This window comes from Phragmites australis, chromosome 1, assembly GCF_958298935.1.
Source record: "Phragmites australis chromosome 1, lpPhrAust1.1, whole genome shotgun sequence".
Lineage (NCBI taxonomy): Eukaryota > Viridiplantae > Streptophyta > Magnoliopsida > Poales > Poaceae > Phragmites > Phragmites australis.
The window spans coordinates 1956125-1976169 of NC_084921.1; the positions used below are offsets into that span (position 1 = coordinate 1956125).

At 43.6% G+C, this 20045-nt stretch overlaps 2 protein-coding genes across 4 annotated transcripts; one reads left to right on the forward strand and one right to left on the reverse strand.

The window, feature by feature from the left end:
* Positions 1-675: 675 nt before the first annotated feature.
* Positions 676-9169, forward strand: LOC133912293 (protein ALWAYS EARLY 3-like). 3 transcript variants are annotated; one of them, XM_062354995.1, is made up of 15 exons: positions 676-989; positions 1939-2082; positions 2225-2320; positions 2440-2502; positions 3369-3543; positions 3717-4157; positions 4982-5065; positions 5171-5322; positions 6341-6604; positions 6688-6869; positions 6973-7255; positions 7702-7917; positions 8031-8210; positions 8305-8454; positions 8542-9169. In XM_062354995.1, the coding sequence occupies exons 2-15, from the start codon at positions 1975-1977 to the stop codon at positions 8737-8739; spliced, it is 2592 nt and encodes an 863-aa protein (XP_062210979.1). In that variant the 5' UTR covers positions 676-989; positions 1939-1974; the 3' UTR covers positions 8740-9169. The 3 variants fall into 3 exon arrangements, with proteins under 3 accessions (XP_062210979.1, XP_062211053.1, XP_062211128.1); XM_062355069.1 differs by having other exon boundaries at positions 677-950; positions 7702-7905; XM_062355144.1 differs by lacking the exons at positions 676-989; positions 1939-2082 and adding an exon at positions 2765-2864 and having other exon boundaries at positions 2301-2320.
* Positions 9170-9322: 153 nt separating this feature from the next.
* On the reverse strand, positions 9323-12804 carry LOC133912478 (uncharacterized). The gene is made up of 4 exons (XM_062355273.1): positions 12278-12804; positions 10957-11133; positions 10352-10801; positions 9323-10268 (listed from the first exon to the last, which is right to left on the reverse strand). Exons 1-4 carry the CDS (start codon positions 12584-12586, stop codon positions 9450-9452), a joined length of 1755 nt encoding a protein of 584 aa, XP_062211257.1. The 5' UTR covers positions 12587-12804; the 3' UTR covers positions 9323-9449.
* Between the last annotated feature and the right edge of the window lie 7241 nt (positions 12805-20045).

The following is a 20045-nucleotide window of genomic DNA, read 5'->3' on the forward strand; positions in this document are numbered from 1 at the left end:
ACTATACCGTGTAATTTTGTTCTTTTCCAAGGACGAAACCTCTTTTAGATTCTAAGGACAAAACTATTTTTTTATCCGATGCCAAGGGCAGAACTGCTATAACCAGTTTTTACAGGGATCCGTTTTTGTTTGAGAGAGAACTCTGGGCCTAGGATTTCAGTTTCGTTTTACAATTTTTTCAGCTGCAAAAACCAAATTTCAGATACTTTTCATCCTCTATCTTGCAGATCCCATATATCAGTGAAAGAAAATATCAAAATTAGATATTATGTTCCCCTATAAAATTCCTAAATTCACCGAAATTTTAATCCATGCACGGTGCCGAGGATTCAATTTCGTTTTATTTTTTTTATCGGTAAAAAGACCAAAATATGTGAAATTTTTGTTATTTTTTATCCCTGCTCCGTGGGTCCCACGTATTAGTAAAAGAAAATTTCGGATTTAGATATTTCGTTCCACAGTAAAAATTCCGAAGATCGCGAAATTTCACCGAAAAATTAATCTGCAAAGTGCCCGATTCCTCGTTCAAGAACCTTCCGAGGGCCCACGTTCCACCGGGGCAGCCCAAGGCCCACTATCCCCATCCCGTCCTGGACCCTAATTTTCAAACGCGCGAACTTGCGTGTGCCCCACCTGTAGCCCCTACCCACCTCGCGACGCGAAGCCGCTCCCACCCGTCTCCTCTCCTCTCCCCGTCAACTTGTATCCTGCGCCCGCCAAGCTGCGGCCGCAGCGCAGCAGCGCAAACGCGAACCGGCCACCACCCCCACTCGCTGCCCCATCTCCGATCCGAACCCCGCGCCGCGGAAACCCCAAACCCCGAGCCACAAGCGACCCCCCTTCCTCCTCGTCGAAGCCTTCATCGGCGTGGTCGCGCGGGGGCGGCGGCGGGAGTTCCACCCGGCCGTGGAGGAGGCGCCGGCGCGCGAGTTCGCCCAGATCCGAGGCGGGTGAGCTTTATTGGGGGGCCTCGTGTTGGAATTACGTGGGTGGGTGGGTGATCTCTGGCGGGATGGTTTGTTTGGGTGGTGGCGTGAGGTCGATTTCTGCTGTGGTTTCTTGCGCGGTTTTGTGGTGGGGAATTTGCGGGTTTCGCGTTGTTTCTGAGACGAGGGAGGAAGTGAGGCCGGAGTCGTCGAGGGAAGCGGGGGGCCTGGCGGCGGGCAGCCTCTTGGCTTCGCGCGAGGCCATTCTACTCCTGGATCGCGGCTGCCTGCGATGGCGCTCCTCCAGAGTCTAAATTGGCCGCGCACCAGCACGCGGTGCGCAGTTCGGCCTTCTCCCCCCGTCCGAAACTGCCGTGCTGCCACCTTAGGCGCCGCGACGCTCATCCCTCCCGCAGCGGCTTCACCACCGCTCTTCACGCCTCCATGACATACAAGGGAGGCACGTCCAGTGTGCTGTGACCCGTCGTTGTCACACTGCATAATTTAGGAGAGAGTTTGATCGGTCTGGTGGATTTTGTGGAGACTTGGATTTGACATTTAAAGTTTGTGCAGAAGAAATGAAGCGTGTTTGTTTCTTCGGTGTTATTCTTTTGGCACCGCCTTCGCGAAGTATGGATTTTTTTTAATGAAATCCTCGTCACTTTTGATGCTGAAATTAAATGATCTGGGATGGGCTGCTTTGGATAGCTTCTTATCTTGCCTGAAGTTGATAACTTTTTTTCGACGAATCTGAAGTTGATAACTTGCTTTACTCTGATTAGTAAATGGGAATGAGTTTTTCTTTAAGAAATTCAACCCTTTGCACTGCATCTTACCTTAGACTAAAGTAAGTATGTGAAACTTTTCAATGTTGCAGGAAATTCAAAAACTTATGAATAGCATTCTTGTTTTAGGTTTTTTTTATGTAATTTGTTGCCCAATGTGTACATCAGTTAGTATATATGTTCTTTTGACTTCTGCCTCACTGATCTTTCATTTTTGTTGCTTGCAGCAATATTTGTTAAGTCTGAAGTGGAGAACTTTTTTTATGGGTCCGGCAAAAGGTTCTCGAATGATTAACAAGACCATAATAAAAGGATATGAGGATCAACTGCAGCACGAGGATCCATCTAGTTCAAGCAAAGCTAAACAAAAAGTAAGCATGCTTATTTGGAAGCTGTATTAAGGTTTATGATAGATGGGTTGTAGATAGTGACCGCTAATTGTAGCATCCCACTCTGCTGTAATGCAGTATTCAGTTGTTCTCTCTCCTTCATCAAAATGTTTTGATTTCGCAGAAGAGGAAAATTTCAGACTTAGATCCCGAATGGAGCAAGGATGAACTTACACACTTTTATGAAGCCTACCGTCGACACGGAAAAGACTGGAAAAAGGTTACAACTGTCTATTTCCCACAGTTTCTGTTTCCTTTATTTTGTAAGTATCTGTCGAGGCATAATGAGAATTTTTTTTTTGCCTCTGTGAATGCTGATCGGTGAATATGCATACACAGATCAGCTTAGTGGTGGGTGGTAAATCATCAGACAAGGTGCGATCTCTTTACAGTATGCATCGGGTGAGTCTTTACTCTGTAGTTTATTACTCTATTGTCAATGTATTCTAGCTCTTTGCAAAGTGCACCATCTCTGCATCCCCTACCATTTACTGGGCTTGTCAAACTAAAGATGATATTTTGCTGCTCATATAGGACAGTACATCATGTTGCAGAAATATTACTTATTTGGAGGTTCACGTTTCAATGCATTTTCTCGTATCGAATAATTGTATCTAATCTACAGTTCAGCTTGAAGTCATGTTGCACTCTATGATCTTTGTAGATTGGCATTCTTTATTTCTTTTGGTAGACTTTCTTATCTCTTCCCGAACGTCAAGCCACTGCCGGATTTGTTGCATTGGTGACTGGCCATCAATGTTTCAGTAAGCTTATGTTGGATTTACTTGTGTTACTTGTTCGAATTACTGTTTACTCTTTGGTAAACTGGCTCAATTTGAAGTAATAATTATGAACTTCTTTGTCAGTTCTAGCTTAGCACAGGACTTTGTTCTCTTTGTTTTAGATTTTTTTGCTAATCTATTCACTACTCCCTCCGTTCTTTTTTATTTGACGTTTTTGATTTTTTGTTTTTTTGTGGTCTCCAAGATGCGACATTGACCACTATTTTTTTGTAAGTTTAGATCAATAAATACTAACAAAATTATACTTTTATGAAAGCATTTTCAAAAACAAATCTAGTCATATGATTTTCATATATCCAAACCTAATACTTTTTAACATACTAATGATCAAACTTTTGAAAGGTTGACAGCGCAGATTTTAGGACGTCAAATAAAAAAGAATGTGGGGAGTACAAAACATAATTTATCGGAATCAAATTGACATAAATTTTTTCATTGAGTGACTTGCCATGCTTAAAATGGTAGGATGAATCCACAAGTCATAGAGTAGGTGATCAAATGGTTAGAGCATCTGGGAAGTCACAGAAGTGCAGAGAGGCTACACAACAGAAAGCAAATGAAGGGCCTCATCCACACAATTCCTGTCATGAAGGGACGATTTCTGGATTTTCATCTTCTTTCAAAAAAAGATACTATGGAGGCAAGTATTGTAAGGAAAATATGTTATCACCTTCTTCCCTTAATAACCTTTCAGTCTTTCTCATAAGGAAATTGCCAACTGAGAAGGTTGAATAGTCAACGAAAAGTTGGGAGGTGTCTTCATTGGATAATTCTGTTGCCTAAGAAGTTTAAACAGCTTTGTTATTTTTTCAGAACTGGTCAGGAACAGCCGAAATCATGCTGTTGGGAAGCGTACTCCTCTCATACCAATTATAGTTCCTGCAGACAGGAATACTACTGATGATGCGACGCCAGAAATTGAAAGCGTCGTCAATCCTACCAAGAGAAAGTATGAAGAGATGAATAATGATTGCACTAACTTTCCAAAGAATGAGTCCTCTCCGGATGGAAGTTCTGGAATAACAGAAGCAAATAAGGCTGATCAAGGTCAGACTTTCTTGGAGACCAAAGGAACTGGAGACACTACGATATGTCAGTCTCAGCCACGCTTGAAAACAATAAGAATTCAGCAAACTATGGATGAAGGTCAGACCGGTAAAGTTGAGCATGAAACAATGATAGCGGCTAAAGAAGGGAATAAGCTTGTTGATTCACTCAACCAATATCAGATACTTAGGGAGTTTATTTCTGAAGGTATTTTTCACAATGTTTTTGTTCCTTTCACTGTCATTGGTAACAAACTTGTTATTTGTTCAGACTTTACAATACTTTTATACTCTTCTATTGTCATGATATATATTTTGTCCATCAGATGTACTTAGCCACTTTCTGCAGACCAGATTTCCAGGCCATATTGGGAAAGCCTGAGCCTGTGCACACACCCCATCTGCCCTTTAGCTTATGACAACCCTTTGCTCAAAGTTAATATCTCGCAATCATGCCCTTAGTTAGTATCTTTAATTCTTTTCCCTATAAATAGTGAAGAACATTTCTTTCAGGAATTAAGATGCATGGGTGAAGTTTATGTAAGTTTTAAGTAATGTATGATAACTTTCGTAAGATTGCATTGGCATACAAAATGAACTGATTTATGTGACTCAGTGGCTGTTCATTTTTTAAGATGGAGATTGGAAACTCAGATTCTTAGATTTCTTTTAACCATATAAACTAAAAGAAATTGTATCCAGCCGAGTACCGTTGAGAAAGGAAAATAGAGTCTTGCACCAAGGCATCACAGAGCAACTAGGTGGTCAACAAAATACGGCCTGATCGGAAACACCTCCACAATATTTGACTGAACATTCATCAAGTTCATTTCTTCTGACTCATAATTGCTGTCCGGTGCATCTTCTCGTCATAGGATTTCATCCATATGATTGTCGAAAGGCTTCAAGTACTTATTTACTTATGTTAATCCTCACTAATACTCAGTACTGCTAAAATCAATGAGCAGTCTTAACATTGTACTACTTTTTTTTTTTAGGTGAATGACTACTGTTTTTCTGTTATGTTTGCAGAAGATCTGTTGGTCTTAGATGTATTGCAGAGTCTGGTGGATGCACCCTCTAAAATGTCAAAACTCAAAATTAATATTCCTTCAGGTTAGCTTCTATTACAACTCCTAGTTTGTCTTGCTTTTCACATCGTGTTATCTCTGCCATGTTGCTAATTTCTTATGCTTCTATTTCTCTCATGTACTGATACAGGTTCACTTGGAAAAAACGACTCTGCAATATCTCACAGAATGGGCGAAGGCCATTCTACCATTGACCTAAACCCTAAACAAGGGAAACCAGTTGGTAAATCCAGTGCTTCCAAGACTAGGCAGAAAAGGCAGAAGAAATTATTAGATGCAGAGGTAAGATTTTTTTAATATTGAACGTTGTTTTATGCACTTCCTGTATCTAAATTACTACGGTCCCTTTTTGGGTCATTTAGGAAATAAAATAAGTTCAGCTCATTTATGTCCATTTTCTACTTTGGGTAAATTATTTTTTCCTTGTCATTGTAATGAGTTTATTTATTTTGGAGGAGTCGGGATGGGATTAATGAACTCTACCAACATGGCTTTAATGTATTGATACTGTAGACACTCACTTCCATCGTTGTTTTATTTCTTCAATTAGATGCTATCTGTTATGAACATCCGCCGGGAGGATAATCGGGCAGTATCGGCTACTAGGGGAGGGATTAGACTATAGATTAAGGAGATTTAGAATATTGGTGGAGAGTTAGATTAATTCTTCTCTTGCTTCATTACAAGGATGTGATGGCTGCCTCTTTATATAGAGGAGAAATTACAATCCTAATTAAATTCTAAGCCTAACTTATCTTTTACAAAACTTATCTCTAAACAATCCTAATTCAATCCGACTCCTAACTTATATCCTACTAAACTTATCTCTAAACAAATCAATATGAATCATAACATATCAATAGATATACTAACTAATATATCATAACCTCCCTGATCTCGTGCTACATCACCGTGGTTACTGTTCACATGTATGGACAGTAATTCCTGCACATAACAGAAGTGATGGACCGCGATCTAAATGGCCCTAATGGACTGGACATGACACTATCATCCCTTCATTTTTTTGAACTTGAATATGTCAATTGCATCCCATTAAGTCTATAAAGTTCTGGGCGTGATGTTCATTGAAAGTCATTCCTTATTTGTTTCTGATGGGTATACATTTTGATCGATATACGCGTAGCTGTCAGTCTCCACTGTTTACATATGTTTATCATTTGAAGTTACCTTACATATCGGTCAACATTGATGTATTCTCCTGTGTTAAAATGTTAATCTCTTCGGATAGTCTTATGAAAGTTATGATAGTTCTATTTTTTTTCATTCTTTTGTTTCACAGGTGCCTGCTGGAGTGCAAAACATGTCCGTTAATAAAGTTCTGCCAGAAGCACATAGGGTTGGCGTCACTGAGGATTCCTCCTTGTGTTCTGACTCTGGAAGAGGGGTGCTACTGGAATCATCCGCAGATATTACCGCTGAAGTGTACCCCAATGCACCAACAGAAATCAAGCCTGAAATCAGAATGTCAAGGACCAAAAGAAAATCCAAAATTCATTGCAAAACAAAGCATGTGTCATGCAATGAAGGTTCAGATAATTTACAGGTAGTCTATGCCATCATATTAATATTGCAAGTTGAGATATGCCCTACGCATAGACTTCTGTCCTAACTCTAGACTATGGTCAGGCAAGGAAATTGCTGCACTGTTTGTCATCTGAATCGCTTCGTAGATGGTGTGCATATGAGTGGTTCTACAGCGCAGTTGATTATCCATGGTTTTTGAATAATGAGTTTGTGCACTACTTAAATCATGCAAATTTTAGTCACCTGTCGAGGCTGACTAGATCTGAGTGGAGCACAATTCGAAGGTATTAGCTAACAAACCTTGGAAGCTGTAGCATTTGTGTATCCTCAATTCTGTTGATATTTTGTTTGTTTGCGCTATAAACTGAAATGATTTTTTTTCTGCAGTTCTCTTGGCAAACCCCGGCGATTTTCTGATCATTTTCTTGCTGTGGAAAAAGAAAAACTTGAGGATTATCGGGAGAAAGTTAGGAAAATCTATGCTCAACTAAGTGATGGTTCGCGGGATTCTCTACCAGCTGACCTAGCTAGGCCATTTTCAATTGGTCAGCAGGTCATTGTTCGTCATCCAAGGTCTAGAGAACTTTGTGATGGCAAAGTAGTGATGATGGGGCGGGCTTTTTACAAGGTCCATTTTGGTAACCCTGACCTTGGTGTTGCTCTAGTAAAGGTACATAGTCGCTGTTTTAGTTACTTTCAGCATTTTTCAATATGTTTTTGTACATTATGCGGGTAATAAGGTATTTTACATATAACGACTATTAGCCTGTTTACCCAAACAAAAATCTGTTCAAAAGCATATTACTGCCTTTGTAATCCTTGCGTCCAGATATAATGTTGATATCGTAAGAATGACTACCACTACATACCAATTGCTTGTTCTGTGATTTGGCATGCGATCATCTATGCATTTTTGTTGTATGATGCATTTTAGTAGTTATACTTATCCATGCAGTGAAAATGAAAATCTTGACTTTTGGATCATATTTTCCTTTAGCTTGGAAAACATATGTTAATTTTTCACAACCTTTTACGTTCATGTGGTTGAGAATCTCAATCTGATGGTCTGATCCTATATTTATATCAAGAGACATAACTAAACTTATTTATTTACAGGACACTGATTGTATGCCGGTTAATTGGTGGTATAATTGTCCTGACAACATGAAAACGAGCTACCTTTTGAGTAATACGTACAGCACACTGGACATGGAGCACATTCCTGAGCTTACAACAAGTGAGAACTGGGACCATACTGTGAATGGAGTTACCGTACCTGTGCCCAAAAGTCTGCGCTTAACATCAGATAAAAAGCTTAAGGTTCTCTCTATAGTAAGGCTCAACATATAGTGCTTACAAAGGCTGAAGTAACCGTGTATTCACATAATACTGCTCATGATCGTAGTTTCTCAGGGCTAATTTTTTGGTTGATGCTTCACTCGCAGGTTGAGTCCGCAGTAAACAGTGAAAGGCCACCATGCAGGAGTACATCTGATGGCACAGTAAAATTCAGAGGTCGCCCAGACAACAATGTTGGTAACAATGATGGGCTAGAGTCATATATATCTGCATTTGTCCAACGATCGTTATCACAAGCCAGGCAGATGGTTGACGAAGTCATGAAGGTTGGTTACAACGTAGCTGGCAATTACCGGACTCTGCGCAGCAAGTTTTTCCTAATTTCAGTATTTCACCATATGTTGTTGATTTGTTCTATAGGCAAACTCTGAAGGTAGCGAGGATGAAGAGGTAAGCACATTGAATCAAGCAACAGATTGTATAGGCCCGGAATCTGAAGCTGCTGTTCGTGATGCCCAACTTCCATTCAACCTGATATCAAACTGCATCGCGACGGTTCTTTCAATCAAGGTAGTTTCTTTTGCATGTATTGTCAACGAGAAGATATGGTTACAATTGTTTCCATCTCTCTTACCTTCCTTCTCCAATTTCATGCAGCGCCTTAGCGACTCGCGGCATCCACCTGCTAACATAGCAGGTGTCCTGGAGCGTGCTTCCTCGATGCTGCGCCCAAGCTGTCCAGGGAACCTCACAATCTACAAAGACATAGAGAGTTATCTCTCTGTCATAGCGAACCAGATACTTGCGCTTGTGCCAACAACATTGAGCAATGGTCCTGCCGTGTCGCCCCTGTAAAGGCCCCCAGGCTTGATCGATAGATTTTCCACCGGCTTCTTCCATGCTCAGCAGTTGAACACGCTTCTTCCTCTGCTGTCAGTTCTTAACGCACACATTTTGCCGCCATCTGACTGCCTTGAATGATGTTATGGAGAAGTCCTGTCGAATGGCAGCAAAGCATAGCATATGGAGGAAAGCTAAAACTCTGATGTTCCCACATGAGCTTGGATATGCGGCTTGGGATCATTGACTGTGTAGCTCCCTTGTAACCTGTGTATATACTTTCATGAATAGGTTATAGATCCTTCAGTTTTTGTAGTCTTGTACTTGTCAAATACAGATCCAGGATAGCGGAGATCTGATATTGTAGTGAATAATGTGATGTGATGTCTACAATCATGATTCTTGAATATAATGCGATATGCTGCGCTACGTAGTTTGCGTTTTCTCTCTGGAGGGAAGCCACCTGAATATTCATTCGTAGTTGATGCAAATGAACCAGATTACATCGAGAGACAGGCAAGTATTTTGCATGTAATACTGACCAACACTCCGTATTCTGTATTTGCCTCTGCATATTTTCTATCCAGATGGAACAAAGAAAACCAACAATCCTACCCTGTAATTTTCAGTGCTGCAATCTCCTGTTTCTTTTACACTGTGGATGAATTTACATTATGTTAGTACAATGCAATCAGGGAAGAAACACCCAGATCACCAACTGATCATCATCTTTCCTCGTCTTCTTGCAGGACCGTGAAGTGGAACTCTATCTGCAGCCGGCGGTGCGGCGCACCGCCGTCCATGCCACCAGCGCCCTTTTTCTCGATCTCCAGCTCCTCCCTGAGCGGGATGGCGGCCAAGAACCTCTTGATAAACTCCCTGCAGCACTCCTTCCCTGTGACGATCACCTCCTCGTTGTCCAGCGCCGACAGGGAGTGCATCTCCGACGTGCAGTCGAACCTGAGCATGTAAGCCTTGTCGCAGCCTTCGAACAGCCTCTCGCCGAGCGTGTCGACCACGTAGTACCCGTCGCTGGCCACCTTGAGTACGAAGAAGTGGTCGTTCCAGCTCACGATGTACACGTCCGCTCGGCCCGGCTCGCGGCTCCCGCCGCTGATCTCTCGCCAGATGTCGTCGAACGACATGGCGCCGGATAGGGACGCGAAGCTCTCCGGCTGGAAGAAGCCGACGAAGGCCTTGTCGTGCTGCACGGCGATGGGCCTCGTCCTCGCCGCGAGGACGGTCTCGAGGTCGAAGTGCCGGTTCGGGAATTGCGCCATGTGTGCCTCGTCGTTGCAGAGCTTCCTCCACTCCGACGAGCCGTCCCTGATGAGCGCGTCGAGCTCCGGCCGGGTGGGCATCGTCGGGTGGTTGGCGTGGAGGGCCGCGGCGAGCACCGCCACGAGCGCCGTGCACGCGCTCTCCCCGCCGGCGCTGTCGTCGCGCTGGTCGATGGACGCGAAGAACGCCGGCGTCTTGAGCTTCGTCTCCGCGTCCCTGCTCGTGAACTCGCGCGTCTCCCAGCTGCCGGCTGGATCGTCATCCTACAAAGATTCGTCGTCAACATCACCAATGCCAATGGATATGATCAGTAAAGGTTTCACTTCATCACACATCAGAAACTCACCATGCACTTCAAGGGCAGTTCTTGGGAGAGCGACTCGATGCTCCTCTTGTTGAAGTCCCTGCTCCTCCTCGTCCATGGCAGGAACCGGCGCTTTGACGTCGAGGCAGGCTCCGGGCTCGTGCCACCGCTTGTGCTGGCACTGCTGATGCTAATTGTGCTGCTACTACTGCTGATGCTGCTAACACTGCTGCTATCAGAGTTCCTTTTGTTTTCGAACACGGCCACCTTCCCTTCCTTTTCAGCCAGGTCAAGCAGCTGCTTCAGATCAAGAACATCACGATAGGTTACTTCGTCCAAGCTCTTCTGGTTATCTCGAATTGTTGCCAGCAGGTTCGTTCTCGACTTCTCCCTAGAAGAAGGTGGCGGCAGGTTCGTTCTCGGCTTCTCCATGAAAGAGACCGCCCTTCCGATGTCCGAGGGTGTGTTCATATCCACGAGTTCCACGTTAACCTGAATCATTAACCATGCAATTCCTTCGTTACAACTTGTTAATTCAGCAAGCAATAGTCACATCTGCAATCCAAATCCAAAGTAATTCCACTGGAAATGTAAATGGCCAACAATTGGAAGACAAGGGTGGGGGGAAAGAAGACGATTTTGCTTACATAAAGCATGGCATCACTTGCCCATCCATCCATCCTGACCCAGATAGGGACAACCACCAGCTGCTGCTGCTGTTGCTGCAGTTGCATCTCCCAGCAGCACTCCTCCAGGCTTATCATGGCTGTCCCAATCTCCTCAAGCCTCACCAGGTCTTTGCCGCTTCCTTGTTCTTGGAATCCCTGCATCACAAAGCAATTCTTATTGCCAACCTCGATGACTACAAGCCTACGCATTCACAAAAAGGGACCTAAAAGATAGATGCCTTGATTAGTACTCTGATTCCACTGTAGGTTTCAAGATTACCCTGAAATGGCAAAGGAGTAGCATTCCCTGACAAGTAAATGCTAGTACTCCTCAAGATTACTGCTTTGGAAGGAACCTAAATATGCTTTGATTCCTATTTTGGTTCTGTTCCATGGGAGGTCCCAACATTAGGGTGCGTGATACAAGCTCATAAAATCCACTTAGAAAAATATTTGGATTGCAATCGAGGGGAAAATATTTACAAAAGTTAAGAAGTTGATAAATTGGAATAGAACTGAAGCCACACAAGAAAACCAACAGACCCCGTGTTATCAACACTGAAAAGAAAAGATTCAGAGACCAACACCTATGAAATGAAACTTTAACAAACATGAAAGCGAGGGGTACTGCTGAAACTTAATCTTCAAAATTAACATCATGACATAGATCTTGCTACCTAAAAAACTAAGCATAACTGAAGTCACTATCCGAACCAATAGGAACGGCCCACGTGGCCCTATCCCCTGTTCACAATTTCAATCCTCATACTAAAACTTTAGAAAAAAAAAACCCTGACCAAAGGTGATTACTTTTTCCTCAACTCAGCACTAAGTTAAGAATTATAGAGCCAGCTTAACCCAACCATTGACTTGTCCTCCCCAAATGCTGACCACTGCATAAAAAAAGCTATGCATTGACCTGAAGCATTCCACATCGAAGAAGCCGCGGTCACAAATTTCCAATTCACAAGAAATGGTATCCTCACACCTTACCACCAATGCGGCGTCAAAATATCAACGACGGTTTGATTAAAAGATAATAAAATTAAAATTAAAAAACTCAACTAAATCATGTTTGCAGAAACTAAAATGAGGTCAGGACAACTTAAACAAATCATGTTCATAGTTTAAATCAGTGTTATTACTATCAGAAGATCTAGCAAAGTTAGTGATTGTAAATGGAGTATATATGCAAGAATACTACAAACTTTGCCGCTATAAAACAAAAATAGATTAGAAGCCAAAGCTAGCTGATTTATTTGGTTGAAGAAATCAAGAGAGGGGATTAAAGAGTGCATACATAGAGGATGGAGAAGAAGACGCCGCGCTCCGTCCGCCCGCGCGCGCCGGCCGGCTCGACGTCGAACCTGTACCGGTTGCAGTCTCGGGCCTCCCATCGGACGGCTCCGTCGGCGCCGACGGCCTCCACCGCGGTGACCCCGCGCGCCCACCTCCCCGTGAGCATCTGCGAGAGCGCCCCTCCGGCCGCGGGCCACTTCACCTTGACCGCGGCCGCGCCCGGCCACGCCGCGGGGAGGCCCTCCAGCCTCGCGGGGCCCACCCGCACGCCGCACCGCCGCGCGCCGGCCGGCGGCTTCCTCGCCACCATCCCGACCGCCGTCGCTGGCGCGGCCTCCACCTCGCGGCGCCTCTGCGATCCCCACCTCCTCGCTGCTCTTGTCGGGTTGCTCTTGGCCACCGACGAGGCAGACCGCAGGCGTCGGTTGCTTTCTTGGACGTGTCGTCGCTGGTGCTGTTAGGCTTGCTGTCCGTGCTCGCCTTCGGCTTCGTTGATTTCAACCGCCCCGAGGCGACAGTGGGCTCGTCTCCGCTTTTAATGGCCGCCCGCACGGGATCCGACCGCGGACGTGCGTATGCTGGGTGATCCATGCGGGGCCAGGGTGTCAGCGGTGGAGCCAGCGGTGTCGTCGAGATCGGATGTGGACGCGTGGGACCGGACAGTCTTGTGTCACCAGCCACCTCTGCGAGAGGGGGGGGGGGGGGGGGGGAGGGGCAGCTGCGCGCCACATGCAAACGCGGGAAGCGCGAGAGAACATCGCACATGCACGTTTTTTTTTCTACGTTCATTTAATAAGTTTTGTCCACATCATTTTTGCTGTTGGGGATTATTTTGTTTTGTTTTTGGCTTGCGAATCACATGGGATCTCACATGATACTTATGATGCAAATATTCAGATATTCACGTAAACATTTTTCCATTTCTTTTTTCTTGTGCACACATGACAGCCCTTCTAGTTGTAAACCATGTCAAGGTGAAATACAGTCGAGATCGAGATCACCGTTGGATCAGTTCAAGTGTGTGCTCAGGAGAGGAGCTACCAATATGGTAAGCATGCCATAGCTTGATTTTGTCGCCAGACTTCAGAGCCAAGTGCCATGGCTTTAGAGATTTCAGAGTTGAGAGCTTAGTCTGCGTTCAGACTTCAGGCTTGAGAGGGCAGGCACATGCAGTAACATCGATCTAGTTTGTCATCGATCTAGTTTGTCAGGCTGCATTCAGAGGCATCTTAGCTCTAACCATTTAACATGCCGACCCATGTGGCCTTGGTGTCAGCCCATTTGTCCAATCGGCAAGAGTGCAACACCAGGAGTACGTCAGGAGACCGCACGGGCACAGCTGCATCGGTCGGGCGACTCGGTGACTCGCGACGATTCATCTCCACTCTCCGGGGACCAGGGCGGCGCCGTCGCGCTGCTCGCCGGCTCGGCGTCGATGATCCAGCTCAAGGTCGACCAAGGCACCAAGCTGCTGCTGGCTGCGGTGATCCAGCATTAAAGCACAATGCACGAGACCAAGATCAAACAATCAAGAGTCTGGACGTCACATAACGCTACCTCAACCACAAAACCGCAAGGTTAAGGCCAAGTCTAAAATTAGAGCTTTTTTACGGTGATCCATACTACCTGTAGACAGAAAGTAGTATAAATTTAATCTGATCATTTACGTGATTAAATATTTCTGTAATTACGATAGAAATGTTAATACTTACCCATCATAACATTGAAGAGCACTATAGTCTTTTTTTTATACCTAATCCTCAAATAATCGTTCAACCAAATAATCAATATTCAGACCAATCTAAACATTAAACATATGAATTTGCACGATATAACTACCACACCATTTTTTTTTGAAAATACATTTATACAACATATACTCCTCTCATATACTACTCATACTACATCTAAATAATAGGTAGTATTCTAACCAATTTAGACCATCCGATTAAAAAATAAATAACTTAAATTTCTCCGAGATCGCCGTAATTTTTTTCTAAAATTAAAGGTAGTTATAATTTCAAAACAGCTTGTTTGTGTCGGAACTATTGAAATTAGCTGTGCCACATTGTTTGATTCTTAGCCAGTGGCGGAGCTACGTTGATGACTGTGGGTGCACATGCACCCCCCTCCATTCAAAAGTATTAGTAAAATCAGCCCTAATAAACAGTAAATTACTGTAGCTCCGATGAACAGTAAAGAGACCTGCACCCCCCTCCCTTCGATGCTGGCTTCGCCCCTGTTCTTAGCCATTTTATTATTGTCTGGACTAGTTTGATTTTGCATCATATATTATTGTATATGCTACTAACTTCGTTATTCCTTGAATTTAATCCTAGGCTCGCCACCGTGAGTACGTACGAGCTACCGTCGATTGGCTTTTGATCCAACGTGGAGCGTACATGGGCCTGTCGATGCGAGTACAGTCGGCTAGCTGGTCGGGGTCCCGGTGGTTGCAGAGTTCATGCATTCCCACCGATACGTACATGCACTCTCGTCTCGTACGCACGTATACGTAGCAGCTGGGTGCTCTGCTTCTGTATCCTATACGAATACGACGTGAGTGACCGCGACTTCACGTGTGCAGAAGAGGACAGCGGCTCGATCGGCCCAGTCGTACGTCCAGCCGGGCTGACCTGGCCTCGCCCGACGGCGCGCGGATACGTCGTACGGCGCCGGAGATGATTAGGTCAAGTCTGTCGCGGTGTGAGTTGATTATTAGTAGTAGGAGCACTTTGGTACTGTACTGGAGCGTCGCCGCTGGCTGTACGTACGTACTCCCTCCGTCCATTTATTTAAGTCGTATTTTTATCTGAAAATATCAGACTTTGTAAGTTTTGATTAATAATTAATTAAATTATATATATTTAGTTCATAAAAATTATATAAATAGATTCACATTTTAAAGTGTTTTTAATATGATGTTAATTTTGTAGCAATTGATAGTATGTCAAAAGAGAAATAAAAGGTCAAAATATATTTTTGAAGATTTTTTCATTCCAGAATACGCCTTACATATATAGACGGAGGTGGAATTTTTAGAATTTAGCCATTTTTAAAAATATTTTCTACGTATGGATCTATGGAGAAACAATGTTGAAAAATATACCATTTTTACGGTGTCATGGACTTTGGTGTCGTGGTTAAATAGCATGATATTATGACAATTGACATCGTGGTAGCTACCACGCACAATATTTCAAGTCCAAAAATAAAAAATTGATAGCACGGCACCAAATGTCATGGCGCCGTGCAAAAATGTCAATTTTTAGAAATTATTTGTGCAGTGATCTATTTGTAAAATATATTTTATTAAAAAGTCAAAATGTAAAAATTCCACTGGATGGAGAGAGTACGGCCAGGCACCTTTATTTGTTTTCCATAAGGACGGCATGTGCGAACGCGAGCTAGCCGATCGGTTTTAATCTCTACTATATAAAATATAAGTTGATTCATATGTTACCTCTTCTACTATCATCCACCCTTCCGATTTTATTATCGATTATTGATATAAGATTTATTTTACTAATAAAAATAAATAAAGAAATTAGGAGGAAAATTAGTGGATAATCTACTCCTCTTTTTTATCCCAACTCAAATCAAATTATAGCATCGCTCCTGACGCATTCGTTCTGCGGTGCTCTCATGGTGTATGTATATATATATCTTCATACCTTAAGTTTTTACTTGATATTACCGTGTCTAATATTTATATTTTTATTGTGACATATAAGCACTTAAGCTAGTTTGCTTTAATTTGTGACTGTAAAACAGAGTATGATTAATTTTAGACTCTTGTTTTCGTGATGGCGTGGTGTCGGCTATATATGTTTCTTCAGCTAGCTAGCCATGCATTGCATCGTTCGCCCAGCTGGCCGCTTGCTTGTAGCTGCGGAAATATTATTCCTTTTCCACAGTACAACTTTTAGAGGGAAAAGAAAAATAGACGTGTATATGTGAGATGGATATGTATTCCGTTGCACGTCTCCTATACATCGAGATTCGAGAAGCAAAAGATGCTGATCGATCGGTCACAAGGTAGACAAACCTGCGGGCCAGCGGCATGTGCAGAAAGGAACAGAAAACTTACCGGCGACGCACTACGCGTCGACACGATGATGCACTGGAAGAGAGATAAACCATGCAAGTTCCGAAACGGCATGCGAGGCTACGGCATACGTACGTAAGATGGCAAGCATACGCGCGCATGCAAGGTAACTTAACCGAGGCCAACCTTCACAGTCAAGTAATATATATATATATATATATATATATATATATATATATATATATATATATATATATAGACACACTGATTTGTACCCCAAAAGTATAGAAAATGCTTTATATATATACACTACATGGAAAAGTTATGAGTGACGGGTGTCGTATCCGTCACCTAAAAGTATTACCGATGACTAGTCATAAGTGATAAATAAGTATCAGTCATCAATGAGATTATAGCTGACAGGTCGTAACTGTGACTCGTTACCTATGAGCGTCTTTTATGTGCCGGGAAGAATGACATAAGTGACGAATAACCTCTTAACCCATCACTTATATCTGCCACTAATATGTTGGAACGAAGACATAAGTGACGAGTAACTAGATTACCCGTCACTTATATGTAGGTTATCATGCATGTTTGTCCTGTTTCCTGGTTGTATCTTAGAGCATAGCTAGAATTTGACAGCCATCTTCTTCCTGCAAATAACAACAACGCATCCAAATTCATATCGACAAACACACTTATGTAAGAACTCGCTTCATCACAGAATCACAAAGGTTACAAAGTTTCAATCAATTCATTACAGAATCACAAATATTACAAAATTCAGATTAACTCATATTACATAAAAACCTCACAATCTAGGGATTCTATAGTGGAACTCGCCATGTGGGTTGATAACTTCAACACCATGAACTCAGCGATTCGTCGTCGAATCTCCGGGAGTGCGCTGCCGTCGAAGAAAGAAGCTGAAAATTTCTACATAATTTGACGTGTATCATGTTATCATAGAATAAAACTAATTACTGAAATTTGTAGGATCGAGAGTGACGAACAGAGTGGGTGAATAGACACTTCAAATAATTTCTTGCAAAATTGATGGTATTATTCTATTCGATCACCCAATGCACCTCTAAAGCATAATCACAACATAATGCAACACAAATACACAACAGAAAAACTACACCTACCCAGAAAGTGTGGAGACTCTGGAGATGGGACCGGAGAGTCAGGAGATTCTGAGAAAGATCAAAAATCAAACTTAAAGATTCAACAAAAGGTGGGTTTCATGGTTAGAATCGAACACTAGGTTCCACAGCAAATCAATTCATGACTCATCCCCACATATAGATTGAATCTTGAGAAAAGATCACTCTAGGATCAATATATGAATATCGGATGAAGAAGATCTCCAAGATGATGGTTTAAAGGCAAGAGGATTCAAAACCCTATCACATATGCATATGTATGTGTTGGTGGGTGAACACCGCAAGCGGGGATCCTGAGGGACCCCTTTTGAGATTCGGCCGGGGGGCCGATTCTGGATCTAACTCATACGTGGATTTAATGCGAATATGTGAGATCTAGACGGGACAGATGATCGTCGACTAGTGAGAGTAAATGCTCAAGGGATTTTAGACAGGTTCGGACCGCACAGAGCGTAATACCCTACTCCTGTGTGTATGCTATTAATGCTCTTGGAATATCTTTCTCTGGATCTCTTGTGTTACAAGGTTTTTTTGTCTAAGTCTAGAGCTTCGGTCTTGCTTTGAGCTTAGTGAACCTCTGCTCAGTTTGGCTTCTCTTCAAAGTCTCTAAGACTTGTTCGTCAAGCTTCAGACCTGTCCTTCTACGGAGTGCACCCCCCCTTTTTATCCTGTCGTGGGAGGCTCGGCGTGCTCAGAACGGGGGCACGAGTTCCCATGACCCATAAATGGAAAGAAACCGTCATGTGATTGCGATTTGACGTTACAGGGGGTTGAAAACGCGCCTTCGGTCGGTCCTGTCGCCCATTACGCCCAACTTTAACAGACGCAGGGGGGCCACCGGGCAGCCGCCAAACTACCCTGTATGCCCTCTCGGTCAGAGCAGATCTGACACAACAGGGGGGCAGGTGATACGCCTCGAGCCCAGCGACGATATCTCCAAGCCGTTTCCTTTATGGGCCCCGCAAGGTGACGTGCGATGGGACCCATCGTATTAAATGTCCCCACGCCTTCCTGCCAGAAGGTGGTAGGGACTGACGTACTCAGTACGACAGGCGTGAGGGGAGTGGTTGGAAGTGACAGACCACGCTCCCTATTAAATGCAGCATCGGACCTCTCACCAATTGACATCTCACTGTTGAGTCCTTATGGGGTCCATCGGCAAGGGGCTTCTCAGGTCCTCGGGGAACTCTGGGTGCTCGGGGGACCACTGTTCATAGCCCCGAGTGCCCTCTCCCGGATATGTCTTTCCTCGGATCCTCGGAGAACTACCGGTACTCAGGGACCACTGTTCATGGCCCCGAGCACCCCTCCCGGAACTGCCTCTTCTCGGGTCCTTAGGGAACTACCGGTACTCGGGGACCACTGTTCATGGTCCCGAGCACACCTCCCAGAATTGGCTCTTCTCGGTCCTCGGGGAGATGGTCTCCGAGGGATAGCGCCACGTGGCATTCTGCGGTCCTGGCCTTGGGACTCGGGGACCCCTGATTCCCATATCACCGACAGTATGTGAATTTTATACCTTTAGCATCAAGAAGAACAACCTCTCAAAGTGTTAAAATTTCAGCTCAAAAAGAAAAATGAAAGTCAACACCGAAAAAGAAAAACTTGCACACAGAGCAAGGGAACCAAGAGAAGGAAACTAGAATGAGGGAAATTAAGCATATGTAATAAAATAAACTTCATTACTCAAAAAAGTCAGACATATTTTAGGCAGATTACAAAGGTTTTCCTCTCAACACTCTCACATATTACATAAGCTAAGCACTCATCCTACTCTCTTCTAAAACCTTAGCATAATACTCTCGTATGAGTGGCACAAGGGGCTCAAATGGTTGGTTCAAATCCTCTCATAGTCCTACCCCTCTATTTATAGATCTGAAAAACTTGACACATAAGTTTCCTAACTTTTTCCTAAAATATCATCTCGTAGTACACTCATACTTACCATCGAGTGCATTTTGGTATATTTTCTTCTCCATCCATCGGACGGCCATGGCATTCTCACGACTTAACTTCTCCTCGACACAAGCTTGGTGATGATGCCACATGGATCTCTAGTCCTCTTATGATTTTGAGGCCAAACAGTAAAACCCTATCACACTTCTCAAATAGTGACTAATCACCACTTGCTTCGCCTCAGGCAAGTCCCCTTATGTCAACGCATGTCCTCTGTCTTGCAATCTTAACCGTTGGCAAGTCTCTCCCGCTCCCGATCCCTCGGACCGCCTTGTCACTTGCATCGGCATCCCCTTCACTTGACTTTATCAATACACCGTCTTCATCAACCTTCATCACATGCCTTGCCTGATCTCCACGTGTACTGCTAGGATCACCCTCAACTCTGCCCGGCCTCCTTAATCGTTCAACACCAAGCACCCCACTTGGCCGCGATCACCTACCGTCGATTGCCAAGTTGCATCCATTATTTGCACACCATGAGACAAGCAAACATGTTTCTTCAAACCATCTCTAAATTCATTATAGATTAGTCAAAATCTAAATGCACAGTTCAAAGCTTATCTAGAAAAATCGAGAACACCTTTTACCAAGTT

Bases quoted from the DNA above. Each gene is read 5' to 3' on its own strand.
- LOC133912293 (XM_062354995.1), top strand. From the start codon at position 1,975: ATGGGTCCGGCAAAAGGTTCTCGAATGATTAACAAGACCATAATAAAA. The intron at 6,605-6,687 runs GTAGTCTATGCC...GACTATGGTCAG, and splicing joins AAGGTTCAGATAATTTACAG to GCAAGGAAATTGCTGCACTG. The intron at 7,256-7,701 runs GTACATAGTCGC...ATTTATTTACAG, and splicing joins TTGGTGTTGCTCTAGTAAAG to GACACTGATTGTATGCCGGT.
- LOC133912478 (XM_062355273.1), bottom strand. From the start codon at position 12,586: ATGGTGGCGAGGAAGCCGCCGGCCGGCGCGCGGCGGTGCGGCGTGCGG. The intron at 10,802-10,956 runs GTAAGCAAAATC...TTAATGATTCAG, and splicing joins CAAGTGATGCCATGCTTTAT to GTTAACGTGGAACTCGTGGA. The intron at 10,269-10,351 runs GTGAGTTTCTGA...GAATCTTTGTAG, and splicing joins AACTGCCCTTGAAGTGCATG to GATGACGATCCAGCCGGCAG.